Consider the following 25,293-nt stretch of genomic DNA (forward strand, 5'->3'; position numbering starts at 1 on the left):
AAAACAGACCAAAACGCGTAAGGCCCTAGGAACACTGGCCCTCAGCCACCCACACAGCCTCCCCTCCTGCCGTGACTCTCTGACCGCCTGCGCCCCAGCTACCCAGCGGGCCTCCAGGGAGGCCAGCTCCCTCCCAGCGACTTGAGCGTTGCCATTCCCAGCTGGAACACTGTTCTCTCATCTCTCCCACCACATAAGGACTTCACTGCTTTACCGCTATTCTTTTTCAGATCTCAGCACAATTATTCCAGTCTCCTCAGGGAAGCCTGCCTTCCTTCATAGGCCTCTGCTATCTGCCTCCACAGGCCCCCTTAAAGCACTTGCTGTCACTGAAATTATCTGTGAAACTCTCTGACTGACTAATGCCTGCATCCTGCAGTCAACCATAAGCCTCATGAGGACAGCAACCGTGTCTGCTGTGGCTCACCACTGTCTTCCCATCACTGGCAGATAATTATTTATTGACTCCTTAATTTAAAGAACAAATAAACAAATGATAGACCTGAAGATGAACTTTTAAGAAGACACAGCATAAGGACATCAAGGGAAAGTTTAAGTCACTCCCTTGTTAGCCCAAGCTTTTAAATACATGTAGAGGACTTTACCAAAGGAAATGATGAGAAAAAAATATGTCTTTCATAAAATGGTAACAAAACCAATATTGTTCACACATACATTAGTCTTTTAATTAAAAAAAAGAAAAGCTACTCATCTTTCAATCCACTTTAAAGATCACTCTTTTCATTACAGTGACTCTTAACACATTTGAGAATTCCCTAAATAATGGGCAGGCCCCAAAATTACTACCACCACCACCAAGGAGAGTGTTACATTGTCCTCCATCTAAAAGTTTTCTTTCCATAGTCTTTGCAATAACAAGTTAGAAACCCTGCACCACCAATGTCCAACAGAAATATACTGCAAGTCACAATTTCCCAGTAATTACATTTAAAAAATAAAAAAGAAACAAGTGAAATAAATTGCAAGAATTCTATTTAACCCGCACTATCCAAAATATTATCATTTAAAATGTAATCAACATTTAAAAAGCTTATTAGTAAGTATTTTACATTCTTTTTTTTGTACTAATTCTTGGAAATCCATTATGTATTTTCAACTTACAGAACATCTCAGCTCACAACTGCCACCATGCTAGTGGCTGCCACACTGAGCAGAGTAGCCTTACACCACTCCCACTTCTGATAATTATTTGCTTTCTTTCTTCCTTTAAAACACTTGCAGAAAAAGCTTTTAATGTTCTCTGTATCAAACAAAACAATACTGAGGCAAGGGGAGTATATTTACTGTAAACATCTAAAAAATAAAGGGAAGACACCCATGTTTCCAGGTTAATGTAATGATACCTTCGTAATTCATTCATGACTTTAAAAGCTTTCTTCATGTGCCAAGGATTCACTGTCACTGGGCAGTGTTTTTCAGTATTATCATCTTTTGAATCGAGAGGCTTCTGATGACCCTGCTTTGTGCATCTGTACATAAAAGAAAAGAACAGAAAAACAGAAAAAATCTTTATTAAAGATAATTTAGTTCAGGCTTATTGGGCTGCAGGAGACACAAGGACTGCCCCTGCCACACTTATTTAGAGAAAGCCTCACAATACATCCAAATGCAAGATTAAGACACAATTTAGAACATGTTCTGATGGTCACTATGACTTTACCAGGAAAGTGGATAATTACCTCCCTGGTGTCAAAGCTCCGTCAAACATGAGCACTGACAACTCAGGAAACGTGGTTCAGCGGATACCTCCAAATAAAAATGCTAAGAAATGATCTCCTCCATTGGAAATTAACCTGTTTTTACAATCTGTTGTAGTTACACAGTATTTACACACCAAGCAGGAACAGGATCATATTTTACACAAATTTCGGAAACTTAGCATCTGATTTGAATTTTGCTCTCCATTCGTAAGGTTACTTATCCCATATACTAGTTCCAACCTACTCTATGAAGACATCAATCATGTTAACTAGAGTGTGAGTATTGACTGTAGGGCAATGACTATAGTAAGTATTTTTCTTTCACTGTTTGCTTAATCCTCACAACTCTCTGAGCTAATTACTATTATTATCCCCATTTAACAGATGAAGAGATTGAGGCCAAAAATAATTCGGGTAGCTCGGTAAATGATAGAGTAAGAGGCCTGTTGGACGCTCAGGCTCATCCTTTTCACTAAGGTTCATACCATTTCCTACATTTAGCGTTGGATATTTAATTTTATATTTAAATTTATAATTTTTAAGGGCACAAGGTTATATTGGTATTACTGCATAAATTCTTTTGAGACTTGAGAAACATAAAACAGCAAATAAAATCAGGGCACCTGGAGGCTGATCCAAGTGTGGAGGTAGAATTAACTGCTAATGAACACAAGGGAACTTTGAGAAAGTGGTTTCATGACTCTAGAAATTCACTAAAAATCACTTAATCATACAATTATATGAGTAAAACTTATGGCATGTAAATTATACCTAAGTAAATCCATTAAATTAAAAAATCAGGATACCAAATTAAGCCTTTGAAGATCATACTCATATATACATCACATAAGAACAGGCAAACATCATTAGTTATTGTTGCATTTCTCTTCATACCTCTTCCTTTCCTGACCCATTTCTGAAAGGCTGATTCATTTTTTAAGTATTATCTTTTCAGCTTTGCACAGTGGCAGTATCATAGCCAATGAGTTTTATCCAAGGCACAATGATTGCTAACTGGAAACTTTAAATACCATCTTCCATTAATTCATCCAGCAATTTTTTCTGAGTGCCAACTATGTACCAAGCACTATTCTAGGCACTTGGAATATATCCATGAACAAAACAAAGATTCCTGTCCTCACAGAACTTGCAATCTAGTATGTGTGTGGAAGGATAATATACGTAACAAATCATTAAAGTAGGTGGCATGTTAGAAAATGATAAGAGCTATGGAAGAAAAGGAAAGGGGCAAGGTAAAGAGAGTCAAGAGTGTGCAACAAGACCAGGGCTGGCACCAGCACGGACAGGGCAGTGCAGATCATGCAGGGCCTTGCAGAGCATTGGGAGGACTTTGGCTTTTACCCTGAGGTACACAGGGAAGCGCTGCAGAAGAATGACACCATCCACCTTATGTCTTCAAAGGATCACTCTGGTTGCTGGTTGGGAATAGTCTATATGGGTCAAAGATGAAAGCGGGGAAGCTCTTTGGGAGGGCGATGCAGTAGGAGATGACAGTCTCTCAGAGCAGGGCAGGAGCAGTGGAGAGAGGAGCAGTGGTGAGAAGTGGCTCAGTTCTGACATATTTTAAAGGTAGTGACAACAAGATCTGTTCACAGAATGCGAGCTCTGCTCACATGTAGCATGTCCAAGAAAGAATGACTCCACGGTTTCTGGTCCGAGCAACTGGAAGGATGGAGTGTCTGTTCACTGAATGGGAAAGGCTGCATGCAGAACTGGTTTAGGGGTAAGAAGATCAAGAGCTGAGTTTTATACAGGTTGGTTTTGAGATACCAGACCTCAACATAAAGATGTCAAAAAAGGTATCAGATGGATACTAGAGCCTAGAGTTGGAGAGAAAAATCTAGCTACAGACAGCAATGTGGAAATCAGTCATTACCTAGATCGGCGATTTTCAACCGTTTTCATCTCATGGCACACAAACTAATTACTAAAATTCCGCAGCACACCAAAAGACATCTTTTTTGCTGATCTGACAAAAAAGATAAGTATGATTCTGATTCATTCACACTGGACAGCTACTGTTGTGTTGGCTGCTTTCATTTTTTTATCTGACACTCTAAGGGAAACGAGGTCAGTGCCCCTGACTAAATAGTTGAGTACTGCATGTTTTAAAATTCTTGTGGCACACTGGTTGAAAATTGCTGACCTAGATGGTACATGAAGGCATGAAACTCAGGTACCCAAATATTAAGGTAACCTCCAATGTAACCTTCCTTATTTCCGGCTACCCACACCACCTCCCCATCCACACTGAGACAGTTGATTATTCCAGAGCTTGCCTAGGGGAAGTGAGCATCAGTCCTGCTTCCCCGCCACCTGAGAGTTTTTAAATAGGCCTTACAAACGACCTAGGGCAAGGCATTGCCTCCAGGAGATGAGCCCACAGCTGGAGAGAACAGCATAGTGTCCTCTGCTCCCGGTGGCCTCTCGCTTCTGTGCTTGTGTCTGTGTGTCTCTGTGTGCCTGCATAGAGCGGTGAGTTACACCTGGCCTAAGAAAAAGAATTAGTAAGTCTAGAAATCAAAAGATGGCAAACATCTAGATCTGGTGGAGTGGACTGGGGAAATACTTTATGGTATAAGACATCTTCTAATGATGCCACTTCATACCATTCTTGCATAAAGAAAACAATAGGAAAAGGGGGGGAACTATGCAGATACATGTAACCTACACAAACCAACCATGTAACACTGAAGGTCCACATATATAAAGCAATTTAATAATGTTTATACCTGCTTCTAGTCTAATAACTTAAGAGTATTCAGTAGACAGAAAATATAACATTGAGGATTAGCAAACTATCATAGAGGGCTTTCCACAAAACACTCAGAATAGAAGAGAAAGCAACTCTGCCCTAGAACAAATATCATCAAGAGTCAAGAATATTTACATTTGCTTAAGAAATTAGAAATTAAAACTTCTTGCATTTAGAGAATTAACTTTAAGACGGCTACCATGTAACATTCAATGTCTATGTTGGTGCTTCCTTATAGCTACTTTCAGCTCCCACTTTTTTTAATGTGCTCCAGAAACGCTGCCAAAAAAAAAAAAAGACTTTATTAAAAGGCTTTTTTTTTTTCTTAAAAGGCTTAAAGAAACAAGTAAGAAATAACACTAAAATTTTTTAAAGTGTTCTCCGTACTGAAAGCCACTTACAAACACAGCTCCCCGCCACACAGGTCCCACACAAAGGCAGCTCCCTGCCACACACTTGCAACACTAAAGGCCCTCTCCATAATTTTCCACTGCCTATGTGGTTTTGTGTTAGATGGCCTCTCGTTCAGAGGCAGAAATGAGTAACAGAACATTACACTTCATGTCTAAAACTACAGATGTGGAAAATGAACATATACTAGGAAGCATCTAAGTGGAAGGTAACCCTTCAAGTTATACCACTGTAAGTGCAGCGTTACATCTTGTCCCTGCTTCCCTTTAAAGCAAAGAGCTAGCTGGCCTTTTCCCGAAAATCTCTTCACTCTGAGAACTGTCTTTAAAATATCTGGAGAAGGTACTTTTCCAAGGTTTTTCACTTTTCAGTCTTTCCTTAACTCTACATCCCATACCGGGTCTTAATACTATCCAATGGCCTTTTGTTACAAAACCTGCTCTAAAATAGTTGAGGCATCCAAGGACTTGGTTCCCAGCCCACTGCTATATTTTGTAATACATAATTCTAAGGCTCTTCTTTCAATGACTGGCTCTTCTGCAAATTCCCAGCTGTGGGCAAGGATGGCTTCTCGGGCCAGGTAACTTTCTTTTTCTTTTTTTAAGATTTTATTTATTTCTCTTTCGAGAGAGGGGAAGAGAAGGAGAAAGAGAGAGAAAACCATCAATCAGCTGCCTCTCGTACACTACACAATGTGGGGGGCGGGGGAGGCAAACCCGCAACTCTGGCATGTGCCCTCACCTGGAATCAAACTTGCCATGTTTTGCTTTGCGGGATGATGCCTAAGAAACTGAGCGACACCTGTTAGGACAGAACAGGTACCTGTCTAACTCTGGCTAAGAACACATTACTGAAAATAACTGAATTCTCTACGAAGAAGCAAACAGAGACCGGGTTGTCTCCTTCAGAGAGTCAGGACTCCATAACCAGGCAAAGGTTTTAAACCTACCGCAAGAATTTTGTGGACACCTTAAAAATTAGGTCCAGGTTTTTTTATATGTACATCATTCACTTGAGAACACTGAATTCCAATGGAGACAGAAGAATCAGGATGACCCAAGCAATTTTTTCAAGCTACACTTAACCATTCCTCTTCACATGAAGATTCAGGCAAGCGCTTTTTATAGTACTGACTGTATCAGAATGACAGCATCTCCAGGAGCAGGGGTGAAAGGAGGCTTGCATAATTTTTTGAAGTGATGTAATATATACCCCACCGCCCACTTAACTCCCACTCCAGGACAATCATCTCAGACTGAGAACAAACACTAGAAAATATGGGCCGGTTATGTTTCTAATGTTTTCTGGTGGAAACAATGCTATACTTCATGTGAATGACACAGCTGCAAAATTTAGCAGGGGACCAGACATTCTCCCATTCAGAACACCAATACTGAGCCCCTTGGTGGCCACCATCTCTGTTCTCCCTTCTGCCTCTCCACCTCAAAAGCTGCGAGACTCCCCTGCCTGCAATGAGTCACCCACCATTACTCACAAATTTTTGCCAAGTTCACGTCAGCAGCTGTTGTTTTCAAAGTCACCATCCATGCTGTATGGCTCTGAAGTTTCTCCATTGTTTTATGATACCACTTTGATTTTCTCTGCTGTCTTCCTAGTTAAATTTGCTCATTGTCTTCCTGGCAAAACTTGGTTATTATACTAACATTGCTCCCATATACAAGTCAGGGATATCGGAAATGACATAACTAATATTTGTTAGGTCACTCTAGAGTTCCCCAACAAAGCACTCTCATATCCCTCCTCTCACCCGAATAACCACTATATTTCTTAGAGGTTGTATAAGCAGAGGGCTTTCTCTATTGGAAACATGTCTTGGTTTGTGGTAGAGTTGTGGTTTCAATTTTTGCAATTAGCTAAAGACAAAGAGACATGCTCTACAGACTTTCTTCAAGTGTTTATTTAGAATTTAAACTTTTATTAGGTCCAGAACCAGTAGACTAACTGTAACCTATAAACATATGATAATATTACCAAATAAATACAGCTTAAAAATGTTAATGTCTTCCCTACAGACATGTAAGAACTTGAATTGTACCTTCAGTGTGTAGTTTTAGAACTGAATATGAAGAATCTTGTGAGATTAAAACACACCTCCTATCCAATCACAGGACACCTTTCACATAACATCATAATGATGCCACTGAATATATCAGTACAGTATATATATCGCTAAAAGTTATGTTTCCAATTTTCCAGAGCTGGAAAGGAGATATCTAGAAAAACTGGAACTGCCCAACGTTACTAAAATGGATTAGCAATGAAAGCAGAGCACTGAGATATTATATGCCATCCTTCCTCAGGCCCCTAGGACTTGGCCATGTGGCTGTTAAATGTGTGAGAAAGCTTTTGGCAGGAGGAGGTGGTTGAGATGTCTGAGGTGGAGAGGTTGAAGGAAGTTGGAGTATAATTGCTCTCAGATAGTAGAACAATAGAGCTGTATAAAGCTCTACTTCAGTTCAGCTCCAGCTCTCTCCCTCCCACCTACACGACAAACAGCGCATAATCAGGCACTTTTTGTCCCTGACAGTGACTATTACCAGGAAAGGGACCAGGGTACAAGCATTCTTTATGCAAGATCATTCTTATTTTAAAGGATATGTTATAAACAATTAACAAAGCACTGTCAAATGGGATATTTGTAAGGTGCTAAAAGAGGAGGTTGATGATCCATTTCAAACATTTCCATGTCTGTTGTCATATTTCTGACCTTCCTTTTGCCACTTTTCCTAGTACTGCCATCACTTGGCCTTCCTTTTGCCACTTTTCCTAGTACTGCCCTCACTTGGCTGGTAAAAGAGGGCGGCAATATGACGAGGCAATTCTGTCCACTGGGCTCCATTTTCCAGCACTTGGATGCAAAGGTGCTAAAAGAGCACCAGAATCAGCTGGATGACCTAAATTGTACGCCTGCCTGTGCCAAATACTAACCAACTGACCTTGGATTAGTTACTTAGCCTCTCTGGGCTTTGGACTGTTTAATTATAAAACAAGGTTTTGTTATTCCACAAATATGTCCAATATAAAATGTAACATGAAAGTCAAAGATAATAACACCTCACCTCATTGCCTCAGGGAGCTATACTAAACATTGCACAGATGTAAACACAGAGTTAAGAAGAAAAATGTTGAAGTTAGGAGCTAAACTGAATATGGAGATTATTTTTATGGATTTGGCCTTCCTCATCTTTAATTGCAACAGTCAATTAAAATTATTACTAATACCACAGACAACTACCGCTGTTAATAAATCAAGTAGGTAAACACTGCCTAGATGCCCACTCCGTGCCCTGCTAAGCAGGAGAGGGATATAAAGGAGGCTGAACACAGGAGCCTTCTTCAGTTACATCTGAGGAGGCACATCTGAAACCACCGGGGAAGAGCACAAGTTAGTACACAGGCGCAAGATGACAGGCTACTGACTGTACATACTACGGGAATGCAAAGAGAGCTGGCATGAGTTGAAGGAAAGAGGAAAGACTTTGTGAAGGATATGAGGCTCCAACTCTTGGGAGAACTCCAAGTTGGTTTAACTGCAGGCAGGATGGAAAATGGCTGGAGACTCCCAGCGTGTGATAAAGCAGATTTTGAACATGTAAGATATGGCCAAAATGATGGAGGGCTTTGACTACCTGGCTGAGATAGCTGGTTTTGGTAAGTGATTTGACGTGACTCTAAGATGTTGGGGAATCAAATACTAGGTGGGCTGAAAGGTGAGGAGAGAAAACAAAACTCAATAGCAGAAAAAAAAATCCAAGTATCAAGTGATGAAATCTGTTAATCAAAATAGTAGCAGTCAGAGGAGACACTTGAAACCAAGGCTCTACAGTACCTGGGAGCTGATAAGATGTGGAAGGTGATGAAAGAGAGAAATCAAAGACCATTCGAAGGCTTTGGGCAGACCGATTATTCCACTGAATAAGTGGTGATGTTATAAAGAGAAATCAGTTTGAGAACAAAGATTATGAACTCAGTCTTAGAACTGCTGAATCTGAGATATGAGCTGAGCTAAGACTAGGTGTTCTGAAGGAAGCTCAAAATTCAAGTCTGAAACACAGCTCTTGAGCCTGGTCTTAAGATACAGATGGAGCCACAACTTGGTGGTTAACAGCTGATTGGAAAGAAGACTTGGCCAAGTCCTGCATCTGTGAGAAACAGCTACTGCCAACAAACAGTAACAAGAAAAGCCATGGAAGACAAAAAAGTGACCAAGAGAGTCCCAGCTCCTCCTGGCAGCTCTATGGTAAGCTTGGGAAAGTAATTTAACTTCTGAAAAAAGATAATCATAAGAGACATATACTATAAGGTAGGTCGTTGACAAGATTAAGAGAGATAAAGTAACAAAATAAATAAATCACATTTAGCAACCTAAAAACTAGAGAAGAAAATCAAGAACAAATAGTGTCATGGAAAGCAAAGGCTTGTTTTTGAAGGCAGAATCAGTGAACAGAAGTGGTCCAAAAAATACTTCGGCAAATGCCAAGAGTCTGAAATGAAGAAAGTCCATAAGACAAATTATATTAACCCATCCACTACAATAATTGTGTTATGCATTTGTTTACTGTCAGTTTCAACCATGAGGAAAAGAACTTCGTTTTGTTTTCTGAGATTATTTCCAAAAGCTGACCATCACAGATGCCTAATAAATATGAACAAAAAACCTGACCTCCATCTTTATGAACAGTAGGTACACTTAGAATTCAGCAGAATTCTCTAGAAAAGCACCTGAAAGGCAATTTTCATTCTCCATAGCACCTTGATCTTAAGAAAGAAGTTGAATTATTTTCATAAACACTCCTGGTGCGGTTCCGTAACAGCCACAGATGAGTAAATTTAGAGTCACATTTACAAAAGCATACTTACTAATATTTATTAAATACCTACTAAGTGCATTAGAAAATATAAATTAGAAATAAGAGGTTTGGGGGTATTTCGTGGGAGGGAAAACAGTGATTTCCCAGCATCAGAAAATTTTAAGACTACATAAGTGAATCTACCTATTCCAGAATCTACTTCTCAAGTTCCCAAATGCAGTTTGAAATTTTCTTTATATATGACACTTCTTTCAATACACATGGATTCATATGTCTTCTTTCAACATTTTCTTCTGGACCATTATTGCTCCTAAATATTTTAAAGGTCCTTGTCTATCATTGAGGAGGTTCACCTGTGATTTGAGAGATGCCCAATTTACTTAGGACTAAATAAACAAAAAACTAGTTCAACCTTGATAACCAATGGGCTATAAAAAAAAAAAATGGATACTGAGATAACCACAGGAATTGAATCTTAGAATTGGAAAGAGCACTAAAGGTCACCTGGCCCAGTGAATCACAAACGTCAGGCTTCAATAAACTTTAAACTGGCCAGTGATAAAATGAGGGCAATGTAGAAAGTTTTCCTAAAACTAAATCTATGCCATTTAAGAACTATTCTTTACTCTGAGATTATGTCCTCCTTTAAATTGGGAAGGGGCACTAAAATGTTCTTTCTTTTACAAAATATGACCGTTGATAATTAGTTTATTATCAATAATTTCTTTACTTGGCAAAACAAAAAACTTAGCAATTCTATGTTGGACTTCAATTTTAAAAGTCAGTAAAACTCAAAAATCTGAGAACTTCTGTTATAACCCAAACAATCTTCTGTTTAAATCCCTGAGAACACGGTCAACAAGATGTTTTTCAGCCCATGCTTGAACACCTCTGAAGTTCAAAAGTCTCCAGTGAAGTGGATTCAACCGAAAAAAAAAAAAATATGGTTGTATCTGAAGTATATCTGCTTAGTTTTGAGAAGAAAAAGCTAAAAAGCAAAATCTGTAGAAAGTCAACTTGTGAAAGAGAAACCAGGAGGAAAACAAAGGCCAAGAAAACGGTTCAGTGAGGGGCAGTCAAAGGATGAACTCTGTCCTATACCTCCTTGTCTTCCCTTAACCTAACAGTTATGAAAAGCCTTTTAAAAATAATTCCAAAAGCCAGAATATATAAAAATTTCCTGAGGTCAGAGCTTATCAGTTTACATTTCCTTTTGTACATCTCAGTTATGGCTTGAAACTCCTTTACTAATTACATCGAATTTTTAGCTGCATACCTTTCAGATCAAAAAGCACATGTCCACGGCCTTAACATCACCCAGACTTCAAAATGCAACACACTTAAATACCACATATACTCAAGGAGGCAAAAAAACAGTAAGCAGAGATACTAAAGCCCAATGACAATCTATACGGTAATTAAAAAAGATGAGGAGTGGAAAGGTGAGAAGAGATCAAAACCTAAGATGAACAAGCCCACACTGAAGGAACAAGGGAACCTGAGGCACAGTCGCCTCCATTCCTCCAAGAAGGGAACAGGTGAGATTTGAAATCAATGTAAAACTGACTGCTAGAAGAGAAGTATAAGCAAAAGTATCACACACAGTGCCAGACAGAGAGACAGGCGTTCAAATATCTGCAGAACAAACAAATTAATAAACAGACACTCACAAAAGAGGATCTGAGTCCCAGTTTCCTAACACACCATCCAAGGAACTTTAAGTCCATGTCAAACATCTTGCTTCGCCTTTAAGTTCAGGCTACAAATCTACCCTTATGAAAAACTGAGCCCTCCCAATAATTTCCACTGGCCCCTGTCCTACTCTAGCTCCAGCCCAGGGAAACCCGAAGAAGCTACTTCCCAAAGACACTGCCTGCATTTCTCAAGTTCAGCACCCATGATTCAGAGTAGGAGGAAAAAAACAAGTTAGTGGGAGTGGAAGCAGAAAGGTAAATAACACTCTTGAGTAGCTCTGGAATGAGAATTAATCCCAGACCGACCAAGTGAAAATAAAACCTATTTGTATTTATTATTAAATGAACAATGCAAAAGTCTCACCAACTTTGGCCACCTGTCGTAAAAAGAACTTTTAACGATTCTTTCATCATTGCTGGCATCCCAGGGCTTTCCATTACCTCTCCACTTACCGTTGTTCCAGCGCTACTGATGGAGTCTCAACACCAAAGAACTGTGCTAGACCCCAAAACTCTATTGTTGATCTTTCCTAGATTCCATTTACCCACCTCTGCACGCACACAAATATTTCATCTTTTGCTCTGTTTTTCAATTACAATTTACATTCAATATTGTTTTTTGTATTATTTTCAGGTGTACACCATAGTGGTTAGACAGTCATACACGTGACAAAGTGCTCACTCAGCATTTTAAACTATTTCTATGTAAATCATTGTCTATGTATCTACTCCCTCCCTATAGAGCCTGCTTTTCCACACCCTTTTTTCACCTGCATTCTGAGATCTCCCTGGTCTTTCCTTTTGGTCACTCGGCTCAAGAACTAAGAAGGGATTGCAGAGAACTGATGTAAAGGGGGCTTGCTGCTACAGATAACATTTCCTGCCTTAAGGTGCCTCTTGAGCCTGGACACAACTCACGCTGGTGCTGTGCTCATGCTGCTGATGTTAACAGTCCACCATCATGTTTCCTAGGAGTCAGGAGCCTTCCTGAACCTGCTAAAGAACAAAACCAGATCACAAAGCCCTCAAAGCCACAGTGATCATGAAGCAACCGAGCCCTCGTTCCCACCAGTTCGGGAAGGTTAATTCAAGAGTCTTATCTGCTTCTTAGATCCCCATGACCTGTTCCACTCAAGCTAAAAATTCCATAGGCACTTTTAGAGATTGTAGTTCCAGAATCCTATTAGCTCTCAACATTAGGACTAAACATCAAAACATTATTCAACCCTAGCCTAATGTCCATGCTTTAGCTGGAATGCTACCAAAGAACCGCCAGAGGCTGGGTGCAGTAAAAAACGATAAGGCTCCATGAATGACTCTCACGAAAAGGTAAGCCTTTCTTCAAAATGAGGTGTCTCTGCGGTTTGAAAAGTCAGATTCAAAAGTCTTTTGTTCCTTCATAAAGATTAAACTAAGGAAAGCAAATCAAAATCGAACATTTCAGAACTCAGGGATTTATATAGTTCACTTGTACCAAAATGTTTTTAAAAAATCTTGTACTCCATAATGCAGTACCTTCAGTATCTTCCATGTAATTGTTCAGCTGTTATTATTTCTGCAAAGTAATTTTGTTTCAGGTAATCTTCAATGTATTTGGGTATCACGGAAAAAAGACACCTGTGCCTGGCAGGTCGCTACACTACTAATTTGCCCAGGGTACCAAGGAAACAGAAGATGCTCTGATTTCTGGATACAATTCTCTGCAGTGCCAGGTAAAAGAGGTCACATGCCCTGAACAGCCGCGGATCATTCACTAATGTAAATGCTCCTCAATTAATTTTACTAGAAATTTGGAGAAGCAAGCAACCTAAGATCAATTCATTTAGACGCCGGGCGTCTGGTACTTTCCAGTATCCTTTTTTTCAACGGACTCCCGTGCATCCTATTTCCATCCCTTGGAAAGGGGTCGGCCAGCTGGGCACCAGCAGCCCGTCCATTCCACGGAGGTATACACAGGATGGGGAGTCCCCAGGCACAGACCCATCCCGATTCTCCTATTCGCCTGGGATCGGCAAGACCCTTCCCAGGAAATTCTGGGCAGCGTGTTAAGTCACAGCCTGACCAGGCTGAGTTTCCTCCCGCGACCGCCTCGGGACTGCGGGAACCGCGCCTCGTCACGCCCTGCAGCTCCCACCTCCCGCCGCCCCCGGCTCCCCGGCGGCTGCCGGCGTCCAACGCCGGCGATCACCGGGCTGCCGTCCCCGAGCAGCGCTCGCGGCCAGCGACACGCGCCGCAGAGGCGCGCTTAGCTGCACCGCAGCGGCACAGCCCGCCCGCCCGATCACTCACGCGGGAGGCAACGGCGGCGTCTCCATTGTGGCTCCTCTCGGGCTTCAGAACGCAGGCACCGACCGCCGCCGCCAGCACCATTCCAGCCGCGGACGCCGGCACTGCCCACCCGCCGAGCCGCGTTCCATCCGCCTCACTGAGCGCCACCACCTGCGGCGGCGGCCCCCGCGGCCATGGCCCGCTCGGCCGGGCGCGCTCCGTCTGATTGCGCGGCTACCGCGCTCGCCCGAGTGCGGGGCGGCGGCGACAGCGAGACGGGCGGGCGCGCGGGCTCGGCCACTTCCGGGTTCGGCCCCGCCGGCGCCGACGCCGTGACGGGACGGCGAGGCGGCCTCCCGCGGCGGCCCGGGACCCCTCCCTCGGCGCCTCCCCTTCCTCCTGCTGCTGCTGGAGCTGCTGCGGCGGCTGCGGCGGCGGCGGCGGCTGCTGCTGCGGCGGCTGCTGCTCTTGGAATCGGGCGGGGGTGCCGAGGCACGGGCCCGCGGGGCGGGACTGGGGCCACGGCTCCTGCAGTGGGGTCTGTGGGTCGCCCGGGCGGGAGCGCTAGGAAACTGAACAGGGGTGTTGTCTGTGCAGGAAAAGGGCGCCCGAAAGCACAGCGTAATAGCGCTCGCTATTCACTTGCTGCTCTGCTTCACAGGTTGTTCACATTATTTTGATTTGAGCCTATGCCCAGGAAGGTGGGAAAGATAAGCATGACCAACCAATTCTTCTACAAATGGGGACATCGAGGCAAGAAGAAATGAATTTGCCTATCTAGTGTCCCAAGCAAGAAGCTGGGCCTCCTTCCCGAGTACATGACCCGTTCGAGTGAAGTGAGCACGTACTCGGCAAGGTTTTGGTGCCAGGGATACGAGAGAGAGCAAAACCAGTTCTGCGCGCGTGTGGAGCTGTCCACCTAGACCGATTAGGGAGTCAGGGAACAATGCCTACCATGAAGAAAATTGCTCACGGTGAAAGGATGGGATGCTATCTAAAATAGCATGGAGTGGTCAGGGAAGACCTCTCAAAAGATAACATCAGAGATGGCATAAAATGAATCTCGAGTAATGCAAAGAGATTCAGGACACAGGGAAGAGCAGTGCAGAGACTCCTACGCAAAAATCTTGTCTTGAGGAACGCGAGGACCAATGTAGCAGGTGGTTCTCCAAGTATGCCCGCTGGACAACAATAGCATGTGAGAACTTGTTAGAAATGCGAGTTCTCCAAGCCCACTTTAGAACTACTGAATCAGAAACACTGGGGTCTGTTACAGTCCGGATTATGCTGATCACCATTTATGAGTATTTATGTGTATGTTTCAAAAGGTTCATAATAATTTTTTTAAAGATGACTGGTTGCTATATGAGCAATATATGTAGTGAAGCAAGATAACAAACAAGGAGATTAGCCTAGTGGGATGAAAAACACAGAAGGCCTGGAATAAAGTCAGAGTGATGGAGAGAAGCAGTCAGATTCTGACTCTATTTAAAAGATAAAGCACACAGGAATTGTTGATAGATTAGATGTGAGTATAAAAGAAAGAGCAAGGTCAAAGATGAGCCCAAGGGTTTTGGTCTGGACTCTTGGGAGAGTGGAGTTGACATTTACTGAGACTGGGAAAATAGAGAAGAAACAGATTTGGTAGGGGAGAGGAGTATGTGTAAACTCTCATTGAGACATGGCAAGTTTGAGGTGCCTGTTGAACATCCATGTGAAGGTAGGTGTAGACAGATATATGTATTTGGGGTGGACTGAAATGTGTAGATTGTCAGCATATAGATGGTTTTTAAAGCCATGGAACTGGTTGAGATAACTGGATAATGCAACTGGAGAAAAGAAAGGGACCAAGAAGTGAGCACTAGGGCACTCCGACATTAAGGTGGTAAGATGGTGGGGGTTCAGCAAAGGAGACAGGAGCAGCCAGAGGAGGATCTGAAGTGTCTTGGTAGCCTAGGCTTGGATTTAATCAGCCATCTCATCCAAGAATCTTGAAGCAATTTCAAAATGTTAATTAATCTATACTGAGTTTTTGTTGTTTTCTGAGAAGACAGTGACAAAACCCCTGGCTTTCAGACATAAGCAGGCCTGCCTAAGATTTGTAACAATTTATAAGGCCAAGGTTTCCATTTTCATCTTTGTGTGGGCCAAGTAACTTCACAAAATTGGTACTCGGCCAGATGCAGCCTCAGCACTTACCTCTGGTCTCAGCACCCACAACAACAATGATTGTGAGGATGAACAGAAATCCACCTGTGGGGGAAAATCTTTCAATATGTCTACCTCTGTATGTCAGTTTCACCATTTTCTCAAGTAAAGAACATGAAAGATTAGGAATTGATACCCAAGACCACCAAAAACTTATTTTTATTTCCCCTGGCATACGAACTCATTGGACGTGTACAGGTGTTTGACATCTCCTGCTAAGATTATTAGCTCCATCGACTCACTGGTGATTCTTTACATGAGCCCTTCACTCCCCAACACAGAATAAGATCTTAGAAAAGCCCATCTTTTTCTATACTGTAAAATAGAAGAATTCCTTAGCCAAGTTAGTAACCATAGCTTAAAGCTAATGTAAGTAACCAAAATATCACTTGTAAAAAGGGGGGATAAATGGTGATGAAAGAAGATTTGACTTGGGGTCGTGAATACACAATGTAATACATAGAGAATATGTTATAGAAATGTATACTTGAAGCATATAATTTTAATAACCAATGTCACCCCAATAAATTCATTTTTTAAAAAAGGATCAAACCACACAGAGGAACAAGTCCATGACAGTAGCTGGCGGCAAAAATTACTTAGATTGCGTTGAAATCAGATGTTGCAACAGAACCGCATGGCATGACATGGCAGGCACAGACACACACATGGCAAGAATCTGGGAACTGAGACTTGCTCCTGTGAAGAAAGGACTTAATTTTACCAAAGACTGTAAAAGATCATGTTTTTGTAATCCCTTCCAGTGTAAAGATAGCAAGTATGAAAAGCATCACTCATTCAAAAATAGGGTATTTGAGAAGGTGGAGGCCTTCCAAAATGTCTTCTATCCTAAAGAGTTAGCCTAAAATGGATTACTTGAGTTGTTTTTCTGATTTTAAATTAAGGTTTTTGCTTTTATTCTTTTGATTTGGAAGCAGCTTAGTGTGCATAATATGAAGCATTTCAAAATATCCTTGTGAGACTGTGCTATCCAGCAAACAGATGTGTCAATATACTAAGGTATTTATTACAAGTTTTGTGGTGGTAAAGGTGATGGGAGTCTTCTGCTCTAGACAAATAGAAAATCTTTAATTGAAGGAGCCCTTCATTTCTTTGAGTTCAGTTTACTCTACAAATGCTTGTTTCCTTGTTTTCATTATCTTGACGATACCCACCTTAGCTGGCGTTGTCTCTCCACACCATGCTCCCCTCCTTTCTTGGAGAGTGAATAAAAACTTTACTTTCAAAAAAAAAGATACCCACCTTACTTCCAGCCCAGCACACCTGCTCATTATCCTGTATCAGAAATTCCTGGAGAAGTGAAAGCAAGTTGTTTGCTGTGAACATGTATTGGAAGTATTAGTACAGGAAGTATTCAAAAATAGACCTCACACTAATGCATATCAGGTAGGCAGTTTCTCTGTGTTTTTTTTTAAAAAGGAAATTTACTTAATCTATTTTTACTTGTATACAGTTATATGATATCTATTTATGTAGTCTGGTGATGTAATACCTCATTATGGAATTATCTAGGACTAAATGTCTTTCTACACAGTCAGCAATGCTAGGGGCAAGAATAAAAGCAACTAAAAATTCTTGATAAATTATGGAAGCATTATTAGCTTGTTGTCATGCATCTCAAGCTACACACACACACACACACACACACACACACACACACACACACACACACACACACACACACTTCAACACACAGCTTGGATTTGTCCATCACAGTTGTTAACAGCATGGACTGTAAGCGAAACTGTGAAATGTTTGCTTTTTGGCATTGTCACTTTCCCCAGTCTTCGGTTTTTTTCTTTTTGGCATCAATTTATCACCTTTAACCCTCACAATCTGAAGGTCTTCGGTGTCCTCCATTTATCTTTTCAATCAGACTTAGAAATTATCTACTGTCAGTTAACAGAATGATTAGTGGATTGCACTTTAATATAATGGCTTTAATATAATGGAGTAACTTCCCTCAGTATTATTTTAGCCAAATAGAATCTTTATATCCTATCCCCTGTTATCTTCCCTCCTAGAATCTATTCCAGTGATTTGTATGTTATTTTTAATTACAACATTTTTATGACAAATTGTGATGTTAAAATGTGTCATTTTCATTAATAAAAGTATTACTGTACTATTAACGAAAAAGTGATTTACTATAATAAAGGACAATGCTGAGAGAGGGGATGAAAAATTTCTTAAACTCTAGACCTTTTGAGACCAAACCTCTGGGAGTTTGTGTTATTTGTTCAAATTATACCCATGGTAATATGAAAAGATAAATCCACATAAATCCTAAAATTTGAGCTCAGCCCAAGCCTTGGAATTATTTTTGCAAGTAAGGATCCTTTGCCAAGAAATCCTTTCTGGTTCTTAATCTGGTTTTAGTCAGCTTCTGGATGCAGAGAAGCATGTTTAATGCAGGTATAAATGGTTAGTCAATTCCTCAGGCATCCATATTTCTTCATTTTCCTTGTTAAGATCTTGGTAATAATCCAACCCAAGAAATAGAATTGAAACCAGGCTGCATATGTATGAGAAGTATTCTTCATTGAACTAAAATTGAACCTAAGCTGCCATTTTTGAAGTTTTTGTTAAAAGCCAACTAAAATTAAGTCATGAGAAAAATATTCCTAGTCACATTTTCTGAGGCAAACTGATTCAAGCCAATCTTAATTGCATTATACGTAAATATTACATCAACTTTTTTCTACGCCAGATATGGAAAATAAAAATTGCCCTATTTTAAGTTGCAACAACCCCCTGTACCATCAGCTCTCCCTAAACTACTTTTCTGGTTTATTTTTCCTCAAAGCACTTACCACAACTTGAAAAACTATGTATTTTACTTATGTATTTCATTTATTGTCTGTCTTCTCCCTTGGAATGTAAGCTCCATGAAGGCATGGGGTTGAGTCTGTTTGGTCACTGCCATATACCCAGGGCTTAGAAAATTACTCACACATAATATGCATGTAACAAATACTATCGAATGAAGCAGCTGGCACAATTCATTGTATAGACCAACCAAAACATTTACCTCCAGGAACATACGTTCTAACTCAAATTCATGCAATGTGTATTTTAACACCTATACACTACATCTCTATATTAATTTTTACTCTTATTTTACTTTTAGAAGCATAAAATCAATGCTCCCCAGAAATAAGGAAGGCACAGACAAAGAGAAGGTCTCTTTGATTTTAGTCAATTAGCCAACATTGAATGATCCCTTTGATGAATACATTGTAATAGATGGGGAATGGTACGGGACAGGTAGAAATAATGAAAAGCTTAAGGCAAAGATTCTGCCTTTAAGAAACTTGTAATCAACTTCAGACACAAGAAATAAATCCAATGAGTTCAATAAAATTAATTAAATAAAAATAGCAGACAACGGAGTCTTCACAAATAAATACTGACTTGAGCACTTGAGAAAGAGAAAGGCTCACAGTGGGAAAAGAAAGTATGTTTGGTGGATAGTAAAAGAGGATTTACATAAATGATTCCAAGAGTGGGATAATAAGAAATATAGCCCCCCCCCAAAAAAAAGAAATATAGCCCTTTGTTAATGCTAAGGTCAGATTCTAGGGATTCTTGGATGGATGTTAGGCTTTATATGAAGTAAGTAGACAAGTATGCGAGGAGTGTGTCTGCATGTGTGCATGCGTGTGTGCTTGGCCAGGTGGTAGGTTAAACAAACTCTTCTCTCAAGAGTTTTCATCTAGCATTGATGTGCAACATCATTGACAGGTGGGAGAGACTGGAAACAGGAAGATTAGTTAGGAAACTATTACAAGAGTTCATGTGTGAGATGATAAAACTTGAAATACAGTTGACCCTTGAACAATGCAGGGGTTAGGGGCACCAATCTCATGTGCAATCAAAACTCCATGTAACTTTTTTCTCCTTCAGTTCTCAGGTATTGTATTTTGCTGCACTTTTTTGTACATAATGTGCACCTTTCTGCCCAAATTTCTGAGGAAAAATATGGGTGTGCATTATACATGGGTAGTACTAATTCCATTCCCATATAAATGTTTTTAATTCTTTTATTTATGCTTATGCATTAAAATATCCATAACAATATCCATATGCAAAATAATATCCTGGAATATGATAATTGGTGTTGTTGAACTTATGATGAACTTGCTAGGAAAGCAATTGGAAAATTGAATTAAAAAATAAAAATAAAAGATTTTTTTTCCTGAAAGTTTGGGCCAAAAACATGAGTGTGCATTATACATAGCAAAATACGGTAATTTATTTTTTTCTTGTATAACTTTTGACTCCCCCCAAAACTTCACTAGTAGCTTACTGTTGACATTACCAATAACATAAACATTCAATTAACACAAATTTTGTGTGTTATATATATTGTATACTGTATTCTTACAATAAAATAAGCTAGAGAAAATATTATTTAGAACTCATAAAGAAGAAAATACATTTACAGTGCTGTATATATTTATTGGAAAAAAATCTATGTGTAAGTGGACCCACTCAGTTAAAATGCTGGCTGTTCAAGGGCCAACTATAGTGTGCTATAAATGAAAATGGAAATGCCAAGTGGCAAAGATGGAATAAACAGGACTTGATGACTAATTTGATATGGGGGCAAGGAAGATGAGGTAGTTAAATATCCCAAAGTTTTGAACCTGAGGGTATGGTGATAGAATTAATAAAAAGAAGAAAGTCACATGGGATACATGGCAATATGTATGGTTTTAGGCCTGCAGGGTTTGCAGCGATAGCAAGATATGCAAATAAAATGTCCAGCAGGAAGTTGTAAATAAACCAGGACAAGCACACTTTGTACAAAGATAGAATCGCTCCTGAAGTTATTGACCCCTGAAGAAACTGGTAACGCAGCTTTCCGTGGTGAGCTACTTTGTTTTAAGACATAAACTCTCCTGTGTAATCTCCACATTTCTCTGTGCATAGGTGGGCACCCAGTGTTGCTTTTAAGTTTTAAAATTAGACAAATAATATATGATTATATTTTTACAATAAAAAAAATTCAAACCATAAAGTGAAAGGACCTCCCCTGAACCCCATCCCAAGAGATAACACGTTTTATGTACATCTTTTCAAACATTTGTCTATGCAGTTACATACATATGTGGTACATATAGCAATGCATGGGTTTGTATTTGTTTTACATAAGTGGAATCATGCTGTAGGGTATCCTCAGCTCATTAGCAGCTGCTAAGGAAGCCTTGCTGCCAATTTGCTATAGCCATGGGGAACCCAGGCAGGGAGAACTCAGCTGCCAGTTGCCAATACCTCCAAGATCCTAGCTGATACAAATTTCAGGGAAGGTTTTGAACACCAGAAGTTTGGCTGACGCATCAGATTAAATATGACCCTGCCAGATAGATACTCCAGTGCATCTTAGTACCACATGCTATTTTTCCCTCTCCTCTCACCAAACCACACTCTTTTGGAAATCATATTTTTATTCTAATCCTTAGGGAGCAAGAGACAAAGCCACTACTTTCCCAGTAAAAATTGGTTCATATTCTCATTCTCTCTCTCTCTCTCTCTCTCCGAAGGGAGGGAGAATGAGAGGGAGAGAAACATCAATGCAAGAGAGAAACATAGATCATGTGCCTGGACCAGGGACAACACTCAACCAGCTAAGTCAAACAGTCCAGCGCAAAAATTAGTTCTTTAAAAATGGATTTACCTGACCAGACATCCTTAGTATTTATAGATCCTCTCTTTCTGTTTTTCACACCTTTTGTTTCAATTTGTACTTTTTCTTTTCCACAATATTTCATTCCAGTTACCTTGTCCTAGAAGAAGGCTTCCGTTTTAAACCTCAGGATGTGAGGAAGATCTTGAAGAACTGGGTTGTGGTGGATATATGTTCATCGTATGTTAGTCAAAAGCTGCTGAAATTTTACCCTTTTGTATTTTAGTTCCTGGTTAAACCTTCCTAAAATCATAGTATTACATGCCTAGTTATAATGATTTACTTTAAAGCATATTTACATATTGCAGTAACATGCATTTTATTTAGCACAATTCATTTTTAAAGTTCTAACCCTGGAAAGCTATATATGTTCATAATTACAGTTTATTTGAATGTGTAGTATTTTTGGATCCGTGAAGTACCATACTTTGGGGGGGTGGGAAAAAATAATTTATGTATTTTTAAATGAACTGAAGTTTCTTTAATGTTCAGTGTCTAGGATAATTTTAAAATTCATTGGTTCTATTTTATAACATCAGCTGTGAACAAAAATATCTTTATACAATGGAATCTCACTAAAGTGGTTTTCAAAATCCACGTCATGTGGCCACCACTACTTTGGTAATTGTGGTGATTAAATCACCTTTGAGAGATACTCCTCTTCTACTGAATTTCCTACCAAATAATTTTTGCAAGTAAGTGGAGGTGGCTTTCAAAGGACAAGCTGGAAATGATTTATATTTCATCAATAACAAGTTATAATCACATTATTAGAAAAGCATGGCTGAAGCCACTGTGGAAGCTTACCGGGTCCATTCACTTGATTTCATATGGGAGTATCACTGATTCTAAAAGCGCCCAGGGCATGCTTCAGAACTTTCTGCACTAACTCATCCCACACTTTTACAGTTCTTTTCAAGACTTCGCACCTACCACTGCGCTGGCTTTAGAGAAAGATTCAAAAAATAACCTGCCTGGGAGCAGCTTGCCCACCCTGAGGAAATTATACATATACCTACCTAGATTGTAGGGGGATATGATAAATTGAGACTGGGTTATCCCAGAAATATTTTCTGAAAGAGGTGTAATTTGATCTGTGTTTTACGAAACAAACAGGATTTAGATTAGTAGAGAAGGAAAGGGAGACGATTCCTCATAGAGGGAAGGAAAAAAATAAACGGTGGACCTGGCAGAAACTGTGGGTCTGTCCTAACTGGAGCTGAAAAGCAGTATGAGGTTGGACCACTGAGTCAAGGTGTTTTCCTAGAAGACTCCCAGTGCCGAGATGAGAGTGTTTTGAAATTGATTACCTGTGTTTTGCCATGTATTATGTGCACTTTTTGCCCAAATTTTTGAGGGAAAAATAAGGATGCACATTGACTATGAGTCGTACTAATTCTATATCTATTAAGTGTTTTTATTTCTTTTATTTATGCTTATACATTAAAAGCATAATTCTAGATAGCAATAACAATACTGGTATGCAAAATAATGACCTGGAATACGAGAATTGGTTTTGTTTATAAATATGAATATATTTAAAAAATTGAATTAAAAAGTTAAAACAAAAGATTTTTTTTCCTGAAAGTCTGAGCCAAAAACATGGGTGTGCGTTATACATGGCAAAATATGGTAATCAGCTAGCATACACTGAGGCTTTTTAACAAGGAACTAAAATATGCAAGCATTATTTTAGTGAGATTTATCTGGTTGAAGCAGACAAACCAAATTAGCAGTTGGGAAAATTTAGAAGGAAGAGCATTGATTAAGGAGACATTACACACGCATCAGAAGTTTTTAAAATTAATTTTAGAGAGAGGAAGATGGAGACAGAGAAAGAGAGAAGGGGATCTTACACTTATTTTTGTTTTCACTTGCTTAATCTTGTATATGCCCTGACCAGGTGGTGTCAAAAGTTTTAAGAAATAGATGTGCCTTATGACACAGCAATTTCACTTCTAGGAATTTATCTTAAAGAAGTAATCATAGATGCAATGAGTCATCTCCCAGAACATTTAATGCGAAGTATATTTATATAACAATAAATTGGGAATTTAAATTGACCAATAAGTCACTGGCCAAATATTATTACACCACTATGTAATGGACTGTTATGGAACCACTACAATTGCTACATTATAAGATATTTATTGATTTTAGAGCGAGAGAGAAAGAAAAAGTGAGAGAGAAACATCAATTTGTTGCTCCACTTATTTATACATTCATTGGTTGATTCTTGTATGTGCCCTGACTAGGGATCGAACCTGCAACTTTGGCATATCAGGGCAATGTTCTAACTAACTGAGCTACCAGGTCAGAGCCAGAATTCAGTCTTATGTAATAGTAAAATTTCAAATGTACCTTTGTGTTAATTTTTCTTCCCTCCCCAATCTTTGACTACTTCGGTCTGAAATCTAGTAATGGGGAAAGTTAGGGTGGAGTTGCGACCCCTCCACAGTACACTTTAGGTTTAAGATGGCTCATCAGGAAATTTGAATTCCAGAACCATCTCTACACCCGGGCTAGGAAATTAGTCATTCCAATTTTTCATTCCCTCATGTGAAAAATAGAACTAATAATACTTAGCCTGCATGTCTCTTCAATTTATTACGAATATCAAATTATATCATAGAAGCAGAATTATTTTTGAAGAGTTAAAAAATATTTTATTAGTGCATTATCAAATGCAACCCACTAGACCAGGAACTCAACAACCGAATGCCTACAAGAGGCCAGAAAAGTAACCTGAATGACCCATCGGGCCAGGTGTGAGATGATAAGAGCAACTGGCGTCTGACCTGAACACTGGGGTAGAGAAGACGGTGAACTGAGAGGAAGAGCCCATGCCCAGGAGGAGGAAAGAGCTACTCCTCAGATCTGAGCCGCTTGTGCCATGTAGAAATTCAGGCCATGTTGCTAGATCTTCTGATACTTCAAGGAAAGCCCAAAATTCAGATTTTTACGTGAAATCTTTTGATTTTCCACTGTTGATCCCTGATCTAAATATCAAACACTACATAGATCAACAATGTGTGGGTTGGCTTAATAATGAATAAAAGACTAGGTTTGGTCCCCAGGATATTAGTTCATAATTCCGCACTAGAGTAAAAACAATTTGAAGGCAGAGACCTTGGCTTTCCTCTCTGTGGCCTCAATATGTTACACAACATTGACGTATTTGGTACTTAATAAAAGCTGATGAGATTTTACGGGTGCACGCTGCTAAATTGAAAGACTGTTTCTGCAGGTGAAGATGTCAAATAACACTGCCTTGTGGCCTTTTGTGTAAGTGTTCTTTATATATGTAAATTTAATCGTAGCAATCCTTCCTTTTATTTTTGCCAGCTGGTCAAAGTAGAGTAGAAGAAAAAGCTAAAGGAATAAGATGCAAATAAGAGGGTAATGTGAGCAAAGAAATAAGTTGAATAAATAAAATCACAAGATATTTAGTTATTTCTGGTGCTCTCCTTAATCTCTTGTAAGGAGGATAGACGAGTCTGATTAAAGTGGGCAGACTTAGCTAACTAAAGAAATAAATGAGAAGAGAAGCAGCTATCTTAGGGTATGTAGGGTATGTTGGGAGGCAATGGTTTGTCAGAGAAGACTCACTGGAGATGCGATGCTATTTAATTCAAAAAATATCTACTGAAAGCTTAACTATGGACTATATCTG

General features: G+C 39.8%; 1 protein-coding gene across 1 annotated transcript in view; it reads right to left on the reverse strand.

Annotated features, from left to right (window-relative positions):
* LOC129072519 (kelch-like protein 2) overlaps positions 1-13,965 on the reverse strand; it is a 79,532-nt gene extending 65,567 nt beyond the window's left edge. Inside the window, 2 exon segments of the mRNA XM_054575986.1 lie at positions 1,365-1,490; positions 13,724-13,965. Coding sequence (XP_054431961.1) covers positions 1,365-1,490; positions 13,724-13,749 — 152 coding nt within the window. The 5' untranslated portion in view covers positions 13,750-13,965.
* Positions 13,966-25,293: the final 11,328 nt, after the last annotated feature.

Source organism: Pteronotus mesoamericanus, unplaced genomic scaffold (assembly GCF_021234165.1).
Source record: "Pteronotus mesoamericanus isolate MK-2021 breed Mesoamerican mustached bat unplaced genomic scaffold, CSHL_Meso_final contig_32, whole genome shotgun sequence".
NCBI lineage: Eukaryota > Metazoa > Chordata > Mammalia > Chiroptera > Mormoopidae > Pteronotus > Pteronotus mesoamericanus.